Below are 20,128 nucleotides of genomic sequence, written 5' to 3'. Positions count from 1 at the left end.
TTTGTAGCTTTTAGAGGTGCTGTAAAGCAAGTTAAAATCATGTCATCTAAGAGGTGATAAGAGTTTTCACAAGACTGCATGCAGCTGTAAGTTTTATAGCTCTTTCCTGGACAATTTTGCTGCCTTGTATGATTTTCTAATGGCAAATTACAAAAGCAAGATCTTGACTATCCATCTGAATTTTTTTTAAGAACTTCAAATGAGGAGGTCCATAACATGCTGGAAGAAATTAATTTTTTTCCTGATTGCTAAAAAACCCAACACCCTTCAGCAATAATCTATTTCACAACACTCAGATAGCAGACAAGCTAGGTACAGTTACCGTAAAAAGAAAAAGCTCTTGCAAATTTACCTCAAATGGGCAAGTCACCAACTGCACATCCATCACTATTAATGTTCCCTAACCAATCAACTTGCTATTTTAATAACAATGTTCTCCATTACTTTGCTACTTTTATACTTACTTTTAAATCCCACATGTTCCACCTCTCTTCCTGCTGGCTTTTTTCTTCCACACTATTGAGAGAAGCAGCACTTTATCACATATCCCTGCACTACTCAGGTAAAAAGTGCATTCTACCCAATTGAATCTTTTTTCAAGCCTCTCCTTCAAACTCACATCTTGCTATAAACTGTATTAGGGATCAGCCAACAACAGTGTATTTGAAGACAAATGGAAGTAGTCGTTAAAAAAAAACCCTCAAGTGTTTAACAACTTTGTATACTTAATGACTTCTCTCTGCTTCTACCCTCTTAAGCTACAAACTCTGAGGCGAGGAATGCTTCACTCTGCTTGTTGTGTATGTATGACCGATGCATCTTGGCAGTCCTATTACATATTATGCAACTATATATACATCTGCACTTTCTGACACAAGTTAGTGCTTCTTTGAAGCAAATCACCTTTGAGACGTTGTTTTTAACAGGTTAGATGGCAGCAGTTAGCAAAGAGAGAAGACAGTTAAAAGAAGGAAAGGTGACAGAACAGAAGAGCTATAAATTTAATAAACTTCTACTGGAATTCAGCAATTTCACATACACTCCTACTTCCAGAAGGTTTTTATAATAATGCAAATAGCCTTAATGTCTCTTAATTGGCCACAATTCCTTTCAACTAGTCTTGCCCAAAACAAAGACATCATCATCAAAAAAACCTGGAATATAACCTCCATGGATGACTTAAGAGGAACCTTAACTTCAACAGAGCATCTGGTACTGCCTTTCTACCAACTCAAACTGCAATTTATTGCCCTCTAATGTAAGTACATTAGGCCATTTCCTTTATGGCTCCACTTCACACAGAAGCAGTAACTGAAGGAAATAATGGAGTGCCCAACAAGTGGGAAAGCAATTGCTCAACAAGTGTGGAACAAGAGAGAGTCAGTTGCGCACTGTGCACATGTGGCAGCTCTTCAGAGCCCAGCCCTGCAGTAGTAACAGAAGGCTGGTGTTACAGAACAAGCCCACTGTGGGAACCCTGCCAAGCAACAGCCAGGAGTGCTTGTCCATCTAAATCCTTGGGCCCTTAAGGATTAGGGGTCAGGAAACAATTCCTTCCAACAGCACCACCTCCTGCCTGTACCTGCCAGTCATTAGCCATGCACAGATGGAAGCCTGCTAAGCTCCAAGCTCTAGTCTTAAATTGCACCCAAAGAACTGCATTAAAAGGATGTTTAGGTGGTATTGCAAAGGTGGTGGTGCTGGACTGCAGAAGGGACAGTTCAGATGTCCTGACTTTAAGAGGAATGCAGAAATACCTTGTGTGAAGACTATCTTAGTGGGTTGGTTGGTTTTTTTTGCTCTAGATATCCCCAGAGTCACTCCACTTCTTTTGAATTTATTCAGTAAGTTTCTTATTACTCAAACACAAAATAGAAGATGAACACGAGAGCTAAAAAGTTATTGAATTAAGGATGCTACACAGCCACACTTTAGCCCTTTCTGCCTGTTCAGTTCTAATTATACAATCTCTCCATTACAGGCTTCCCCTTCTCAGGAGTCCCAATTTCATTCAGTAACCTATGTTGAAGGCCTCAGTGTAAAATTCAAAAGAATCAATCAGAGTTCAGAGCAGCCCCATCCACACCTGACATCTCACACCCACTCTGCGTAAATACTGTCCCTCACCCAATAAAAAAAGTTATGGTGCTTATTTCGGTGCATTTATAAGCCTCACAAATACTAACAGTTATTATTCCTCAAGCACATTCCTTCTCTTTCTTCTTTTATATAGAAAATAAACTAAATCTTAAGTGAAATTATGACAATTTTGGTATCAGTTTTGGGCTTGATAAATTCACATCCCAGGTCTCCCAGTGCAGCTACCATTCTTGGGGCACATTACTGTCACTTCAGGAAAATTGCTTAGAAAGTAAAGCACAAAATTAGCAACTACCTGGGAAAAGTCTGGTTTATTACTTCTCCATCAACACCAAGAAAATCTATGCCAAAAATATAAATAGAAGCTTATTATCTAAGGGAAATTCAAAGACCCCAGCTATAAGACAGTCATTTGAATCACTTGATGCTACAGTGAGATTAAAAAGAAGATTACTCTCTCTCAAAAAGAGTATTTGGAACTACCTGCAGCTTTGGTTTACATTCTCTGTGCACTTGGAAGGATGTCTGCATTCATGAAGACTAGGAATTTGCTTTTAAAATGACAACTTTTACTGAATCATCTGAACACAGTTCGCAAAAATCAAGTCTGGATTCAGCCTGCAAGCAAAGCATCAAATTAAGGTTGTCACCGTAATCTTCATATTTCTTATAGTAAGAAAGTGACAGAGAATATTACGAGAAATTAATTACCATTTCTGTACGCTGTGTCAGGTCACTCGATACAGACTAAAACTGTATTGCCATCCAATAATTAGAGTGAGGCTGAGTTAAAGTTATGAAAGAAACCTTACTCTACCAATTTCCTAACCTTTCTTACACCCTTTCCATTCTTCTTAAAAATTTTATAGAGAATACACCAAAAGCTAAATGTTAGCCTGTGTTGCTTGGTCTTCCAAAATACCAAGTTAACATGTATGGATAGCTGTTATTCAAAAAAAAAAAAAAAAGTAAAAACCATGGGGTTTTTTTTAAAGTTATCACAGGAACAGACATAATCTAGGAGACCAGAGAGTCTTCTAGATCTTTTATATGAAGTTGATACGCAACAGAAAAAAAACTTAGGTGGTGGGGGTTTTTTTAATATCTGCTCTAAATAACATTGCAATCCTTCAATGCAAACAAAGGGAGAAGTATCACAGCTTACAGTTCATCAGTATTTGTTATTTGCTAATAAGTCCAGGCACTTCCTGCAGAAACTCAATAAATAAATAAACACAGTATTGCTTTTATCTGCCAAGTGCAAAGTAACAAGCATTGCAGCACTATACATCACACATCCATATAATCTAATTCCTATGCTACTTTAAAAAAAAAATTATTTTTTCTGATTTCTTAACTTGAATAGACCACAATGAATATCCCAGATTCTGTTCAATAGCACTGCAGTAGCACTGAGAATAGGCCACATATTTATTTACTACCAATTTACCACTTCTTAAAACTAGATCTTTCAGAAAAAGTTCAGACATTAATCCCAAATCAGGATAAAACTGTACTGTTTTGTATGAATTTCAGATGTTCCTTAAAAACTGAGTTTTCAGAGCTCAGACACGAGGAAAATGACTGTGCAATCAAATCTACATACCAAAAAACTGATGGCTACAGTAACAAGTATATTAAGTCAGTACACTGGGCAAAGGTTCTCTTACGGTTACAGTCATTTGACCTTTAGCCAACTCTTAATGCCCCAGCCAACCCTCTAAAGATGGAGATTTGCAGCAGCTTCTTGTCTGAAATAAGCCATGAAAAGATTCTTCTGAACCCACTGTACAAGCATTCATTTAAAATGTCATGAATGTGCATGAAATCAGAGTGCTTCTAACAGCTTACTTTGCAGCTTCTGTTTAAATGCACTAACTCTGAACCACCAGAGGATAAAAGGACTCAAACCTTCCAGTCTGGCACTCATGGACCTAAAATATACACAGGCACCTCTTCACAGGTGTGTTTACCTAGTTTAAACCTTATTTAAATAGACTCTCGATGCACACACTTTCCACAAACACCTGCTTCTCCCATTGCAGTGCTGACTTGTACAAGGCAGTTGCATTCAGTCCTAAAGCCATCCTACACACCAGTAAGCAGTACTTCGGTCATGAAAATCCTGGTTACTGACTCATCCCTCCAGTCACAGCAAAGCACAAATTCTGCAATGAGGAGAATGACTACAGAAAGTACCTGCTTTTACCTCCACATCATACTGGAATGGTCTGAAGACTTCAACAGCCACAGCAAAACTTAAGAAAACCCAACCCTCATCAGATCATGGAAAAGCAGGCTTATAATTAATTCATATTTCCAGCCATTTGTGGTTATAAAACCTCTCCCTAGTGAGCTCAGAGGCATCCTAAATTGGAAACACTCATGAAAGAGAAGATGCTCAGTTATCACTGGATGTCAGAAAGAAGCTTCCTTTTGTTGACCTAAATTCATAACAAAACTGATGAAATGAACAAATATTTCAACATCCAGACATATTTTCTAGATACTCAGCTTACTTTAAAAAGCAGTTAAATGCAAGTCGTGGTGACAGTGACCCCAGATCCAAACTTGTATCAATACTAAGGTTTCCATCTGTTTTAAAATAACCTTTGAAGATGTAGTTGTATTTCAATTTTTGCATGCATGGACAAAGCTTGATAGTCACTGCTTCCATATGGTCATAACTCAGGACACCAATTTTTGCTTTTTCTAAACACTGGAAATACAAGACACCACATCAAACTTAGGCTTATGGTGCTTATCTTAGTACAACAAGCATTCAGCTATTAAATTTATCTTGGAGTAACTTATGCATCACTCAAGACGACAGAATCTCTATTTTTCCTTTCTGTTTTTCAGGCAACTACTATCAACAATAATTAAAATATATGCAGCCCACAGAAGTGTAAAAATGGCATACAATAAATCAAATGATAGTGGATCAAAGCAGACATTATGTTCGTTTTCAAATTTTTAATCTGTTTTTATAAATCTACATAAAATTGCCACAGAAATTAAGTTTCTCTGTCAGAATTTTAAAGAGCAACATCATTCCACATAATTCAGGTCCAAGGCCCTTAGCTAGGTATGCTGAACTATAGAAGTGAAGTTACTCTTGCCATAACCACAGGATTGTTTGTGCTCAGCAACAGCATGTTCTCTAGATGCTTCCTCCCAGAGCCCATTTAGACATACAGTGGGATGGGATGCCACTACTTAGTTGCAGACAAGCTTTTACTATTTCGGTAATCAAATAAAACACGTTATGTAATTCAGTTACTCTTGAGAAGCAATACTTTGAAATGGGAATCTTTAGCTCCTGGAGGCATACGGTGCATCTTTATACCCTTGACCAGGGTATTTCAGCATCACAGTCATGACAGAGTTAATACCCACTAGCTCAGAGGAGAACAAAAGGTACTCCACTGCAACATGCCTAACATTTACATTGCCTCTCTTTGCTCATTAAACAGGTTTTGGTTAAATAATGAACAAACTGTATTACAGACTCCGATGAGAATTCCAAAATTATAAATCAACTGGTAAAGCCCAGAGGAGAATGAAGGGAGTGGGAGGGAAGGAAGGATAATATTGACTAATATAAAGGGCGCAGCTTGACAGTGGATATGCCTGCCACACCTGATCAAACATGCTCCATGGGGGAGGGGAAGGGAGGGCGAGAGCAAGAGGGGAGATGGGACAAGGCAGCCTGAAATTTGCATCCGGAACAGATTAAAATGGGTTCTTGGGGGATTGAGAAAATACATAATATATATTACTATAAATGCAAAATTGTACTAAAAGCTAACTCAAATGTCAAAGATTACAGCTTGAATAAATTTAAATATAAAAGCAATGCGTTTCCATGAGCTAATGAAAGAGACATGAAAAGAAGGTCTAGGGGAAAAAGAAAAAAAAAAAAACACCACACCAAAAAACCCACCCACAAAAAAACCTAAGCTTGGACTTTTCATTGCCTGGAAGATGAGGCAGGAGACTCTATATCATTCAGAATATTGCTTGGGAACCAGTCCATGTCTAAAACTGAAAAAAATGAGAGCATAGCAATGATGTCCTATCTCAAGACACTAGTCAATAAATAGCAGTCACTGAAGCTGAAATTACCTGTTTAAAAGAACCCATGTAGTCAAACTAACATGCTATCATCACCACATATAAGCAATTATTATCTCAGCATGAGCCACACTTACATGATGACTAATACTCGCAGAGAGTCTCTGAACCTCTCAGTACATCAAACTTTCTCGAACACAAGCAGATAGTAGGCTTGCATTTTTTCCCCAACAAGTCAACATCACATTGCATCTAGCTACTCTAGATAAATGGCCAGTCCCTGACATTTACTCATACTGCATTTATTTGAGCATCCTGACATTCCCTGCTCTTGTTGATGAGAATAGATATTTGCAATAATGACAAAGAACTTCAGGAGTCTTATTTTAAATAAAATGTTATATTTAAAATAAGAAGGGAGAGAATGAAGATTTCCTCCCAGAACACTTTTGGTGACTGTATGCATATCCTACATTAAATGAGCGAGCTTACAAAAAAACCCCACAAATCCAGACTATCACATAGTCTGGGTATAGCATAACAGCCAGAACAAAGATCCTGTCCAGAAATGCAAGCTGTGCAGGAGTTCCCTAAGATGTCATGACCTGACAGAAGAGTCTTCCTCACAACCAAGGGACATTCACCTGGCAAAGAAAAGTAAAGCATTACACTTACAGACAGCCACAGAAGAGTAAGGAATTAGGGCTCAGAACTGGCATGTGTCCTCAGCACCTTTCATCAGCACCTAGAAGTGGTACTGTACTTCTGGGGAACATACTTTTTATGTGATTCCAGACGCAGAACTGGCACAAGAATGGGCAAGCTTTGCAATTAGAAATGCAAAAAGTTCATCTCAAACTTAAGTTGAGTGCAGTTCTGAATACTCACTGTAATAAAGGGACCAGCAATAAAGCTTACTTTCAACTATTACAATCAGTAAGACAAATCCTGCAAAGAACCAGCAGAATGCCACATGCAGCTCAGGACTAGCCTCACTTCCAGACCCTCAACACATACTTAGGTTACACTTAAACAATCACTCCCAAAACTACAGAAAGAGAAAACGTGGAGGGAAAGGGGAGAAGAACGGTTTGGGAGAAAAAAATCTGGTCAGAATACACACTACAGCCTTGTGTTCTACTTCTGTAATCATTATAGATTTCCAGTTCCTTTCAGTGTAACTGGTCACAAAGTAAGCCTTTCACTTCAAGATTCAAGAGACCCCAGTGGAAAGTGAAGTCTGTGCTTCACTTACTATTGATAACAGATGAAAACCAACAAACTAAAGAATGTGAGGAGAAAACAGATAATGGTAGGCTACTTTCTAAGCAGATTTTCCCATCGTTCACAGATCAGAAAGCATAAACAAAGCACAGAAAGACTATGCATAATAATACACCAGATTTCACATTACTACAAGCTTCACTATATTGAAGAAACATGCATATTTGTATATAAAAATATGTCTGTATATATACACACACAAATATATCTATATATACACACACACACACACATATGTATCTCTCCAGATAGCGGTAGCAGTGGTATTTGTGTACTAGTTTACATTGGTATTATTTGTCTAAAAGTACATAGATATTTGCTTTTCTCTTGTTATTTAATATATGACCTCTGGATACTAAATAAGTGTATCTGTACATTTATTTGCATATAGCCTAAGCAAGTACACATACCTGCTGATTTCTGTATAAGCTTACCTGTTATATTATTCAGCACTTCTTTTAAGAGGCTAAAGCTATGCAGCAGGGGATCCCTTTCTTCATCCTATAGGTTATATATAGGAAGGAAGTCATTAATGAGGCAAACATATTCCTGAAGACAAATCTTAATAATGGGTCTGTAAAGACCTCACCTCACTACTCAGAAAAGTACCATGGGTTGAATTTATCACTGTCAGTGCATTTACTCCCTCAAAATCAGGAGAAGCATTTTTATTTTCCTGCTAGTGCTCCCCAATGTCATACAGCTCAAATGTCAAAGCATAGGTTCAAGACTGAGCATTCTGGTTTGGTTTTATTGTCCTTAGAAGTATTTCTGATTAGCCTTCCGCTGTTCAATAAATTTCAGAGCAAATCTACCTCATACCATATTGAAATGGCTCATCTGGATTTGCTATAATGTTAATCTATGCAGATTGTAATGGGAACAGAAATACAATGACATTTGGTGCCATTAAAATAACTTGAAGAAAGAATCACAGTGCAAAATTTATATGAATAGCTGCATCCTTTAGCCTTAGTCTGTCTTTACGATATTAAAATAAGGAGGAGCAGCAGTTTCTCCAAGCTGTGTACCTCCTACTGGGTGGCAGTGAGCTCCACTGTAGAAATGCCTGTTAGAAAGAAAAACGGCCCTGCCCTTTGACGAACTGAAACCACTTGTGCAGGATGACAGCCATCTGCTATTCATGTGACATTCTGAAATGCACCACAGATACAGTACACCACATGCACACATTTACACTGTGGAAGCCATAAACTGACCAATGTATCATTAGACTTGGAAACACTGTATTAATGGCTTTTAACAAAACAGGTTTCAGTCAGGAATATAGTTAGCAGTCACAAAAGTCACAGAGCTGAAAAAAGATACTATGACATCTGAAAAATTAAAAAATACCCTATATATAACAACTTCCCCAGTTTTTATTTCATGGCTTTCATGATGAAGACTGTCTTCTCTAAGAGGGTACAAAAGATACATAAAAACATTGTGCTAAATAAAATAACACCATATATTCAAAATCTCTGACATACCAGGTGATAAAAGTCTAACTGAGATGGTTGGCTGAGATGATTCCCATGTGGAATACAACATAGGGGTTTTTGTTTGTTTACAGGGTATATAGGTAGATTTCTAGCTTTGTACTCCTTACAGTCGCTGGCACACAAGAAGTCAAAGCCACTCAGTATGAAACAATGTAGAAAGTTATTCCAACTTTACTTACAAAAGTACTATAATGAGTGCTAAAAAAAAAAAAAAAAAAATGGACGCACTTTCCTAAACCAGGTGGTTTCTGCCATAGGTGAACATGTAGCAACAATTCAAGGTAACTTACCAGATGTGTGTGAGTGCTCCATCGGGCATTACGCTTTATGGCTCCCACCACTGCGTTGATTTCACCTTGTACAATGTAAATATTCTTATCCACCATCCTGACAATCCTGAAAACAAAGGTAATTCAAATTAACCTCCAGCCCCTCAGAATCATTCTCTTCCTCAGATAAAACATCAAGTTGGCCCTAGTCAAGCAGGAGGCCTTCAGAGATGCAAGACACTTTCAGATCATTGTTTTGTGCATGCACACAAATACAGTTATTTTGTCAAAAGGAAGACGCTTTTCTACAGAGTGTGCTTTCAAGACCATGAGAACACGTAGTTATAACAGGGTATCTGTGAAGCAAGAGACAACTTTGCCAAGGCACATTTCTCATTTTTTCTCCAGTCTGTGTAAGTTCACAGAAGGACAAAGTGTTAGGGTACCAGGACAGACATCCATGACAATGCAATAACACACACATGTCCGGCACTTATGCAAAGTCCTGCAGCTCTACACAGAACACAAAGCCAATCTTGTACTCTGTTAAATAAGCATCAGTGGCTTGAATAAGCTGTCCAGAGCAAAAGTCTTTGGAACTTTAAACTTTGACAAAATAAAGTAACTTGTAACAGATGTTGATTTCACACTTGCTTCATGAAAAAAAGCTTTCAAGAAAGCAGGCAAGTGAAAAAAAGGCATGGGTAAGACCCCACAAAGAAATCAGCAAAACTAGAGACAATTGGATGGAACACGGGGAGAAAAAGTGAGAAAGCTAAAGGCAGACATTTACTCTCACATAGCCTGAGCTCTTACAGGGAAAAACTTAAACTGATGTACCCAGAAAGAGAGCCAGACAGGGGGAAAAATTTTACAAGCAAGAAATATTTGTAATGGTCTGAGAAAAAGAAACAAAGAGTGGATTACTACAGGATTGTTTCCTCTATACTAGCTATAGCCAGATACAGGCAAGCACAAAGAAATAAGAATGGAGGGGAAGGAACAGACACAACTGTTTATAAAGAATAAACAGGACTTATAAAGAGGCCACAGAGTCAGATGATACCATGTCTGCAAATTAGAAGGATTTAGTGAAATGCTAGCCAAGTTAAGAGACTTTTTCAGAAGATACAAAAGGAAAATGAGGAATCCAGCTTGAAATCACAACAGGCCATCCACAGGGAAGCAAAAGACTGAAAACAGATGAAACATTGATCATAACAGTTCAAATCAGACAGGCTCATTTTAAAGATTCAATTGGGGGGAGGGTGGGGGTGGCAGTTAATAAAACACAGAGAATATGAGAAGGATTTTTGCCCATGTAGCAAAAGCAAAGATGGAAGGGAACAGTTCTGGTGTATTACTCCAGACCTCAGAAACACCACTAAAGAAATTTCAGAGCATACATCCTAAATCTGTCAGGCTTCACGTTAATTAACGTGTTTGAATTATCAATACTTCAAATATACAAATATCCTCTGAGTAAAAGAGACTAATTTGCTTCAGGACTCTGTAAATAATGGAAAGAAAGCAAAATATTATAAAAAGATACCTTATCAAGGCAGAACATCAGATTTGTTGTTCTGTTTTTTAATATGTTTGCAATAGGGTGAATAATCTTATGGCAAAACTGTTTCTTACTTCATTAGATTAATTATATGTAATGGCAGTCCTAAGTGTTACGCAATAAATTAGGAGCAAAGACAAAAGTATTTTATAATATAGGAACTGCCATGACAGACCAGATCAATAGTTTATCTCATTCACTACTAGATAATTCAGAAAAATAAACAAATAGTTCTGCCAAGAAATTTGCTTGTGCCCTGAAGAACAAAGGTTTATATCCTCCCTCCACAGTTGTATATAACAGAACCACAGATATTCTTCCTACTTGTGTGTCTAATGCTTGAGAGATGTTCCTGTCCTCAAGAGTGACTAATTCCATATATTATTTATATGACTGCATTGAAATATTGCATAAAAATACCCTTGATCACAATGTTTTCTACTTCAGTATGTTGTCTTTGTTTTAGTCCAAGACATTAATGGGAGATTTTCTCCTCCACGTAAAATTCCTCATTTATTTCTTCTTTCAGTAATTCCAGTATTTTCCATATTTCTACACAGGCAGTTTCAGGGATCAAAACTCTGGCCCACAGAGGTACTTTTGGGGAAATACTTTATACATTCAAACTTGTCAAAGCTCAAGTTTTTCTTGTCTTCACTGTTACAAAACAATACTGAGCATGTAAACTTTGTAGTACCATTCCAGGCATCTAACAAACTGACGTGGAAACAAAGGCTCCTCCAACCTGATTTGGAAAAGCATGTAAAGAAATACCAGACATACGTATCACATGCCTTGCACATACACAGATACTCAATAGTTCTGCCAATATTTAAAGCCATGCCAAAACTTAAATACTATTCTGCATACTACTGAATTTGTTTGTAGAATTCCCATTTCTTCTCCTCTACTTTTAACCTAAAAGAATCAGGATGGAAACGTTTGATCAACTCAGTCCTTCCTGAATGTAGCAGACTTAGAGTGCTCAGCTGTTCCCAAACCTGATGCTATCTCCGAGCAGCAAAATATGAAGAAGATAGACACAAACCTCCAACACACACCTTTTCCTTTTGACCTGCTGGGAAACTGAATGTGCTGATCCTTTCTATCAAGGGTGCAAAAAACCCATGTTGCTTGGCAGGGCTCTCCTGACAAAATCCTGCAAAATTTAAGCATTTTTTTTGCAATTATATCCTTTCATTGCTAACTATTTGAGAAGACTTGATGAGAACACACTCCTTTCCTCACTGCAGATTCCATTAAATACAGCTTTATTTAAAAGTACAAAAATTCACTTTACACATGCCAAAAAACTTAGTGGTCCAATGCAACTGAACTAACCTGTCATGCTGGAGACACAAATTCAGTCTCAGATCTCTGTACATCACACATACAGCCCACTTCACCAAAAACACTGGGTAAAGACAGGGGAAAATCCTGATTCACATTTAAGCTTGCAGTTAACCAAGCAATAGCACACACACATTCCAAAGTAAACCATGGCCAACTATCTTAATTCACACAAAGGACCTCTGCAACTGTGTGCTGGAAAAGGAAACAGAAAATAATTACTGGGGGAAGGGGGAAAGCCAGACAACTATTTTCAGAGAGATGCATCTGTAAGCTAAACCCACCAAAAGCACCATCCATCCCTGCAAGAGTTTAAAAGTTTATTTCAAGCAATGGAAACAGCTTCTCTAAACTCTGCACTTCCCAAAGTCTACCCCTTTTAAACTATCAGATAATTTCAGGATGTATTCCTTCACCTGTATCTTCATCACAAGCAACAACTGCTCACACTTTAGAACTCAGTAGAGGTGTACTATATTGAAAGAAATTTTACGATTGAAGTTAATGCTCTGAAGCTGCAAGAGAAAGTTACAAGATTTACCCGACCAGCACTGAATGATCACAGCATGGTGGAAATCAAGCAAAACTACAAAATGTTTGTACAACATACAAAAACATTGTTAATATGAATTCAAGCTTAGTGTTACAAAGGTATGGCCTGAAGACTGGGAGAGTGTATAACTGTTGGTTGGACAGGTTAACAGAACTAATGCTGAAGATCATTCAAAAAGTTGAAACAATCTCCCTCACAAAGCCATGGTACTGACACCTCTTGACGTCTTCAGATCAAGACTGAATGCCTTTCTTGAAAACAATCTTTAATCAAACACAGGATAGTGGACTCAGTACAGAAACAAATGGATTAAGTTCTGTGGTCTTGAGTTATGTAGAAAACAGGAAAGGCACCTATTAAATTTCAAATGCTTTTTAGCTCCTTATCTCTTCAGTTAGTCCTACATAAAATCCTGGTTTTTTCTCATGATCAGTTCATACATCTGCTTAAATCTGCAGACCAGTCCTCAGATTTGGCTCCTGCACAGAGCTTCCAACAGGCAGCACAGTGAAAATGACAGCTCCAAACCAAGACGACACAGCTGCCCAGCCACCACCAGACATGGGGAAGCTGTTAGCATGCACAGCCTCACTGCTGACAAGGTTAGGAACACTATGAGTGGAAAAGGGTAGATGCCCGAGCATGCCATAAAAGAACAAAATCTAACATTCATATGCTTGTCAGTCTACAGCAATGTCATATGGACAGTAATTGTCACTATTCTGAGATGCCTGAAATAGTATCAGATGTGAAATCTTCATATAAAAACACTGACAAGATTTACATCTGCAAATGTTATTTCACATGTGCACTGAACACCCCACAGCTCAATCCTGGAACACACTACCCCAAAATATTCCAGTGCATAGGAACCCAAATTTTTCCTGGGTATTACCATAAGAAATCTCAGATACACTTTTAGGAGGCATTCCCTCCCCTGCAGGGAAATGTCTGCAACTCCTCTGGAAACAAGCAAGAGTTAGCATCAGAAGTGACAAAGTCTGTCAGACTTCCATCAAGTCACTTATTCCTATCACTAACTTTAGCCTTCAGCTATGGTAACTGACTCAAGCCCAGTGAAACTACTCCAGTAAATAGCAATAATAAAAAACAACATAATCACTACACAAGCAAGAAGGGCGGTATTTCAAAGTAAGGTTCTGCTGACCTAAATTTGCACTGTTTATGATAATGCATGCATAATCTATATGGTCTCTGACCTAGATTTGGCCACTCAAGTCCTGATACAATACACTGCTACCAAAACACAACACACAACCACCTTCAGTCTCTGAATCACAAACAATTCCTGCCTAACTCAGAGATAGCTAGGTTACCCAGAAGCCCAGCTGACAGTGAAAGAGCACCTTTTCTTCCTTGTAATTTGCACATGGAAGGTACATAAATCTCCACCACGAAATTTAAGTTGCTTGGGTTTTTCATGTGATAGCTACTCTGCAATAAACATCACAGGCAGTAAAATTTCAGAGAACTCAAGATGTTTCTCCAAAGGCTAGGTCCTAATGTCTGGACAAAAATAATAGAAAAGTATTAATTCATAAGTATGGCAATGAACTGTGCAGTCCAGCGATACCAAAATTCTGGGCAATCAAGACCCTTTGAAAGAGAAGCAGCAGTAACATGACAGTGGTGGCACATCAGAAAGGAAGGTGGGACAGGCTTCTCTGCAAGTCTCTGCACTTAGTTGCAACAGTGAGATAGTGCCTGGGAATCAAGAGAAGTCAGCTCACTTTTATCTGTCAAAACTACAGAGGAAGAATGAAACCGAAGGTAAATACGGGGAGGGGGATTTTCCTCCTTCCGATTACTTCATCGGGCTTACATGTTGAAACTAAGAAACATGGTATCAGCTGAACTCATAACGTACACCCTAAGTTAGCTCCGAGCCTTCCTCCTGCAACAGCTAAGCAGCTGGCTATATGCTGGGAAAGGTCCCCGTTTCCACCGATTTTTACGTAAGCGGGTGCCTGTGCAGGTGCAGGACACGCCGGCACCTCCCGGCCCGGCCCCCCCGGGCGCGGCGCTGCGGCCACCAGCCCCGCTCCGAGCCCTGCCCTTACGGCTCCAGCCCGCTGCCGGCCGGTGCCCAGGGCCAGGCAGCGCCCCCGGCCCGGCCGCCCCCCGCCCTGTGGGGCACCCCGGGCGGGACGTCACGCGTGTCACGTCACGGCCGGGGGCGGAGGGAGCGGCCGCCAACCCCCGCCGCCCCGCCGGCCGCTGCACCCCCCGCGGCGGCCTGCCCCCGGCACCCTGCCCGCCCCCGGGGCTGCCTCGGCTCCATCCACGCCCCCCGCCGGCACCGCACGGTTCCCCCGCCGCAGCCTCCCTCCCGCCCGCCCCCACGTCGCGACAGTATCGCGACAGGCATTCGCCGCCCGGCACTGACCCCCGCATCCAAAATGGCGGCGCCTGCTCCCCGCGGCGGCGGCCACTTCACATATCGGTCAGGCGGGCGGCGCCGCGAGCGGGAGGGCTCGGCCCTCCCTCTGTCCGCCCCTCCCTCCCTCCCGGCGGCAGCAGGAGGCGGCGGCAGTCCCGGCGAGACCGCCGAGCGCGGGGTCCTCCCGGGCACGGGCAAGCGAAACCGGCTCCGCAGCGCTCTCACTGACGTGGAAACAGGCGCACCGCAACTCGCTGCCTGGTTACTACACCGACGGACGGCTCGGAGAGCCAACCCGCGCACGATGCGGCGGGCAGCTCCCTAAGGTACCCAATGGGATCTCGGTCTGATACCGGAGGAGGCGGTCCCTCCTGTGACAAGCGAAAGAGAGCCAATGAGAGAAGAGAGGGTAGAACTAGTATAACCACTGGCCAATCGTGAAGGAGCCCTGCGGTGCGGGGCGCAGCAAGGGCGGTTGAGGGATAGCCGGAGGAAGGGCTGCCCTCGCAAGGCATTGTGGGCTTGGCCGCCCGCCCACGCCGCGCCCCAGGGCGTGAGGGGCCTCCCGGCTGCCGCCCCCGGCGCTGGGCTGGCGCTGCCGCCCCGGGCCGGCCGCTCGGCGTGCGGACCAGCCACCTCTTGTCGGCAAGGTACAGCAGTGGCTGCAGCAGTGCCGCTCCTCCATGCTTTGCAAGAATTTCCCGGCTTGCTCCTATGGCTTCTCCCAGCTTCTCTGGAGCCGGGTAGGAGGTGGTGCCCAGCCAGCAGCTCGTTTCCTCCTGGGCACCTCCTGGGTCACAGTTGCACTGTTCCTGTTGGGAACAACTCTCCGGGACCAGGCCCTGAGTGGACAGACAGGAAAATTCAAATGGATGAAACCTGGCGTGCAGCTGTTACGAGAATACCCGCAACAGCACCCAAAGGGCCACGTGCAGCTTTTCTGTCTTCCGCAGTCCTGCTCACCTGGTAGCTTTCCTCAAACCTGAACACAACTGATGCTGTGCACACGAGCTGTGTGCTACAGCCTCAGTTCATCCAGCCCAGATAGCCTGGCAGCCAGGGACCACAATGAGGTTGAACTGATCTTTGAAGCCAGTTTATTGGCCAGCTGTTTGCAGCAAGAGCAATCACAGTTTTGCAACCGTACAGCACCTAGCACATGAATTCTTGGTGCTGGTCCAACCTTCTCAGCCGCTTCCCCTGTCTACGCCCCAGTGTCAATGCAGTGTACTTTAATAGTAATTTTCAGGGGTCGCTCTGCTTGTTTAAGCCTCTGCCCATTGAACTTGGGGCAGAGGATGGAAGGTCCTTGCAGCTACCTAGCCATACAGGTCAGCCTGGGGATCTGTTGTGGCAGGTGTTAGTGTGGTCAAAGCAGCAACTACCCCAAAATCTTACACTCTGTCTGTAAGGAAAACAAACTGAAGGTGAGGGAAAAGTGAAAGGGTCAAAAAGTATTCATTCACTGTCCTAATAACAACTTCTTCTACTGCAGGGTGGCTAAAGGGGTGAAGTTCTCAGACAAAGGCCCAAGGGAATGTGCAGCAGAACTCTTCCCTGGCCAGCCAAACCCAAATCTGAGGCTGACTCCAACACCACCCTAAAAGATGGCCAGATATCTTCATGTCCCTCTACTGAGGGCACAAACTCCAGAGAGGGTGTTGTGGGATGGGACACTCTGGAAATGGCAGTCACCACATCCTTCCCTCTCCACATGAATAGCTGCCCAAGTATTGCCTGATCAAGAATCAATGTATCTTAAACTGAAATTGCTGTTATCTCCCAGATCTGACAGCTGGAGGCCAGGGAAACTGCTTCAGCAGGACTTTACCTGGTAACATGTAGGAAGTCTTTGGCATTGGAAGTTTAAGCTGTAATTGCATTAAGCAGCCACATTTATTCCCCAAAAATGGAACAAGAAACAGCACGTTCCAGTGGCCTGACCATGGGCTTGGAAGCTAAAACATACCACCCCAGCCTCTGCTGCAGCCATGGTACATGCAGTTTTTAGTTTGAGTTCCTTAGCTACAAAACAGGCAGTCAAATACTCACCTAGCACACAGAGATTGCAAAGGTCACCTAAGCGATGAGTGAAGGTCTTCAGAACAAGCAGATTAGTTGCTAGTGCTTTCTCCTTCCCTTCTTCTCCACTCCAGTAGCTGCTAAAGCCCCTGTGGTATTTGCCAGCCATTTGGAAATTACAGGAGTTTGTCACTGCCACTCTGTCCATTCCCTCACTGCTCAGGGAAGGGGGTTTTGGGTGCTGGCATGGCCATTGCACACAGCGCAGCTCAGTTCAGGTCCGCCAAGCCTGCCTGCCCTGCCAGGGAAGGGACTGGAGCCCTCTCCATGCCTTCTTGACCCTTCCAGTGCACAGCGCAGGCTCCCATCCGGTCTGACCTGGTGAATTGGGCCCTGCTATGGTATTATTTATGGAAGCCTGTCACGGAGCTTGAAACCGAGCCAGCCTGGAGCCTTCTGCTTCACCGAAATGCATCTTAGTGCATTAATAAAGAGCAAACATTGCAATGTGCTTTGCATTTTTACTTACAATCCAGTACTGCATTGTCTGGAGAGAAAAACAATACAGTACAGCCCTGCACTGCCTGGGGAGAAGAGAGTTCACTTGCACGCACTACGGCACTGCGTTAGTCAGCCCTCAGACAGCCCAGCACTGCCCTGGCCACACAGAAAATCCTGCTGATGTGACAGTGCGGCACCAACGCCCCCAGCTCGGCAGCAGCGGGGAAACCTGGGTTTCCTGGACTGCCTGATCCAGCAGCACTTTGCCAGAGCGATGCACAGCTGTATACAAGCCATGTGTGGGCAAATTGGAGCACTCTGTTTGCACCAAAGGATCCAGGTGTAGGACCAGGACACAGGACAGTCCCTTGTCCCTTTATTCCCAAGATAATGCACTGGCTCTTACACACAGTGTGGTAAAATGAAACCAAAGATCAGACAAGAACAGTCTATGCAAATCACTCCGGTACCTGCTTTCTGATCAGGAAAGCTGGGCTTTATCCTCACTGCAAAGATGCAGCTTTTCAGCAGCGTATCTGTCTTGAGTATTCCTCCTCAGCCCACAAGGATCATATGGAGGGGCTGCAAACTGACTGACAATCACCCCCTCAGGCCTTACCCAGGTACCTGGTCAGCTCACCTGCTTTCATCTGAGACACCTGAGTAGTCAGCTCCTTGCAAAGAGCAGTGTCTCCATGGGGTACACCAGCCGCCTTCATTTGGGTCCAGACTGCCAGTGTAGTAGACAGCTCCCCACAAGCCTTTGATGAGACTGTCACAGATCCATGTTGTCAACCACCTCTGCCTCTGTAGTCTGCACCAATGGATGGGACCGACTTTGCATGGTCCATTACTCTTGCTCAGCCCCTGCCAGTTCACAGTCATCCACAGAGCCCAGATATCAGACCCACAGGCACATGCAACTCGGAAATTTTCCAGCAGGTTAAATAGTCTGAGAGAGGTTGAACTTCCATCCCCTCCTCTTGGAGGCTTTTGCTATTTCTCAGAGGCTTAGTAAGGTCTCCGGAAAAAGGGTTCTCAGAAAGAGGGAGTTGACTCATAAAGTACAAGAAGTTGTTGTGGCTAGAAGGTACTTGCAGCCACTCTCCCCAGAGCTGAGCATCCCCAATCTGCTACTGAATGCTAAACGCAGTGGTTCTGAGCAGCTGCTCCTTTCCAGAACAAGCTCAGGTAGAGGCTAGCCCAAAGCCAGCTGAAGGCTCTCCAAGGGAAAACTGATGTGCTGCATCTGGTGCAATCTGCGCTCAGGCCAGGACCTACAACTGAAGCAACGGAGCTGAATTGAGACACTCAAAAATATTAAAACCCTTCTCCGGAAACTACACAAAGTACCGTATTGAAGCTGCAGAGCAGCCTCCTTAGGCTAAAATACCCTGCCAGCTGCTCTACTTAGCCTACGTCTCAGGAACACTCCTGCACTTCCTGGTGACGTGAAACTCTCCTGAAGAACATCCCAATGTAATGTTTTCCATTGTTTCTTCTTGGCCGAAGCAAGCCATGCCTTTTTGGCAGGAGCAACCCGGGCTCGGTTAGTCATATCTTCGTCATCTCTTGGCTAGACTACAGCTATGTGATACACCTGGGCATGAAGCCCACAGCACTTGGCAAATGCCAACCAGAAGAGCATGCTACAGTGGGAGCCCTGGCTACCACAGTCACATCAAACCTACCCTCTGCTCCCTAGGCCACCTTTTGGCTTGGAAGCCAAGCCAAATTCAAGCCCGAGTCCTGATCTTCAAGGCATTTGATGGCATGGACCCAGCATGGCTAAAAGATCAAAGACACCAAGATGGGAACCATGATCAACAATCAAGAATTCCGCTACTATCCAAGAGCAGTGGACTCATCCAGCATGAGGACTGGGTTTGCCTGTGACAGAGACAGGGTTTTCTCTGAGAACAAGCTCTTCCTGGCTGGTGAAAAATGAGGTATGTCTAAGATGCTGAGTAATTCCCTCCTTTTGCATATCCCATCTCTCTGCCAAGATGTGAGTCAGGTTCACTCTGGGATTCATTTGCTTTTGCTTTTTTTTTTTTCCCCTTTTCATTGTTATCTTGTATAAAATAGTAACATCTGTCTCCTGAACCCAGGTGAAGTTCTTGGTCTCTTCCCCAGCAGTGAATTCTCCAGCTGGCACGACAAGATGAACTACAGCTAGAAAGTCTTGGCACTAACCAGCAAGATCTGCTACTACATTTCAACAACAAATGCTAGAGCACTCCCTCCCAGAGACACCCTTCAGGGGTCCGTCCAGCAGTTGCACCAAGGTTGTCCTAACGAAAGACTCCTAGTACAGGTCCCTGGGTGGTCTAATCCAAAAGTCTTCACACTGCACTCCACAGGGAACAAGCTTGTGACATAGTGCTGGTTCGTATTTCCAGTTGCCCAAGAGAAATAGCTAAAAATACCTTTGTTTCATTATTGCTTGAAAGAATAAGCACTAACTGTATTTGCTCCGGGCTACTGATGGTGAAAGGT

The 20,128-nt window shown here is 42.7% G+C and overlaps 1 protein-coding gene across 5 annotated transcripts in view; it reads right to left on the bottom strand.

The window, feature by feature from the left end:
- The window catches only part of GBF1 (golgi brefeldin A resistant guanine nucleotide exchange factor 1), a 111,376-nt gene extending 96,012 nt beyond the window's left edge, over positions 1-15,364 (bottom strand). For all 5 annotated transcript variants that reach the window (XM_074874756.1, XM_074874757.1, XM_074874758.1 and 2 more), the window contains exons 1-3: positions 15,113-15,364; positions 9,257-9,362; positions 7,896-7,962 (exon numbers count right to left, since the gene is read on the bottom strand). In XM_074874756.1, the coding sequence (XP_074730857.1) occupies positions 7,896-7,962; positions 9,257-9,362; positions 15,113-15,120 (181 nt within the window). In that variant the 5' untranslated portion in view covers positions 15,121-15,364. The remainder of the gene's footprint in view (positions 1-7,895; positions 7,963-9,256; positions 9,363-15,112) is intronic.
- Positions 15,365-20,128: the final 4,764 nt, after the last annotated feature.

The sequence above is a fragment of the Strix uralensis genome, chromosome 7 (genome assembly GCF_047716275.1).
Source record: "Strix uralensis isolate ZFMK-TIS-50842 chromosome 7, bStrUra1, whole genome shotgun sequence".
In the NCBI taxonomy this organism is placed as follows: Eukaryota; Metazoa; Chordata; class Aves; order Strigiformes; family Strigidae; genus Strix; species Strix uralensis.
This window is presented reverse-complemented; position numbering and strand designations above follow the sequence as displayed.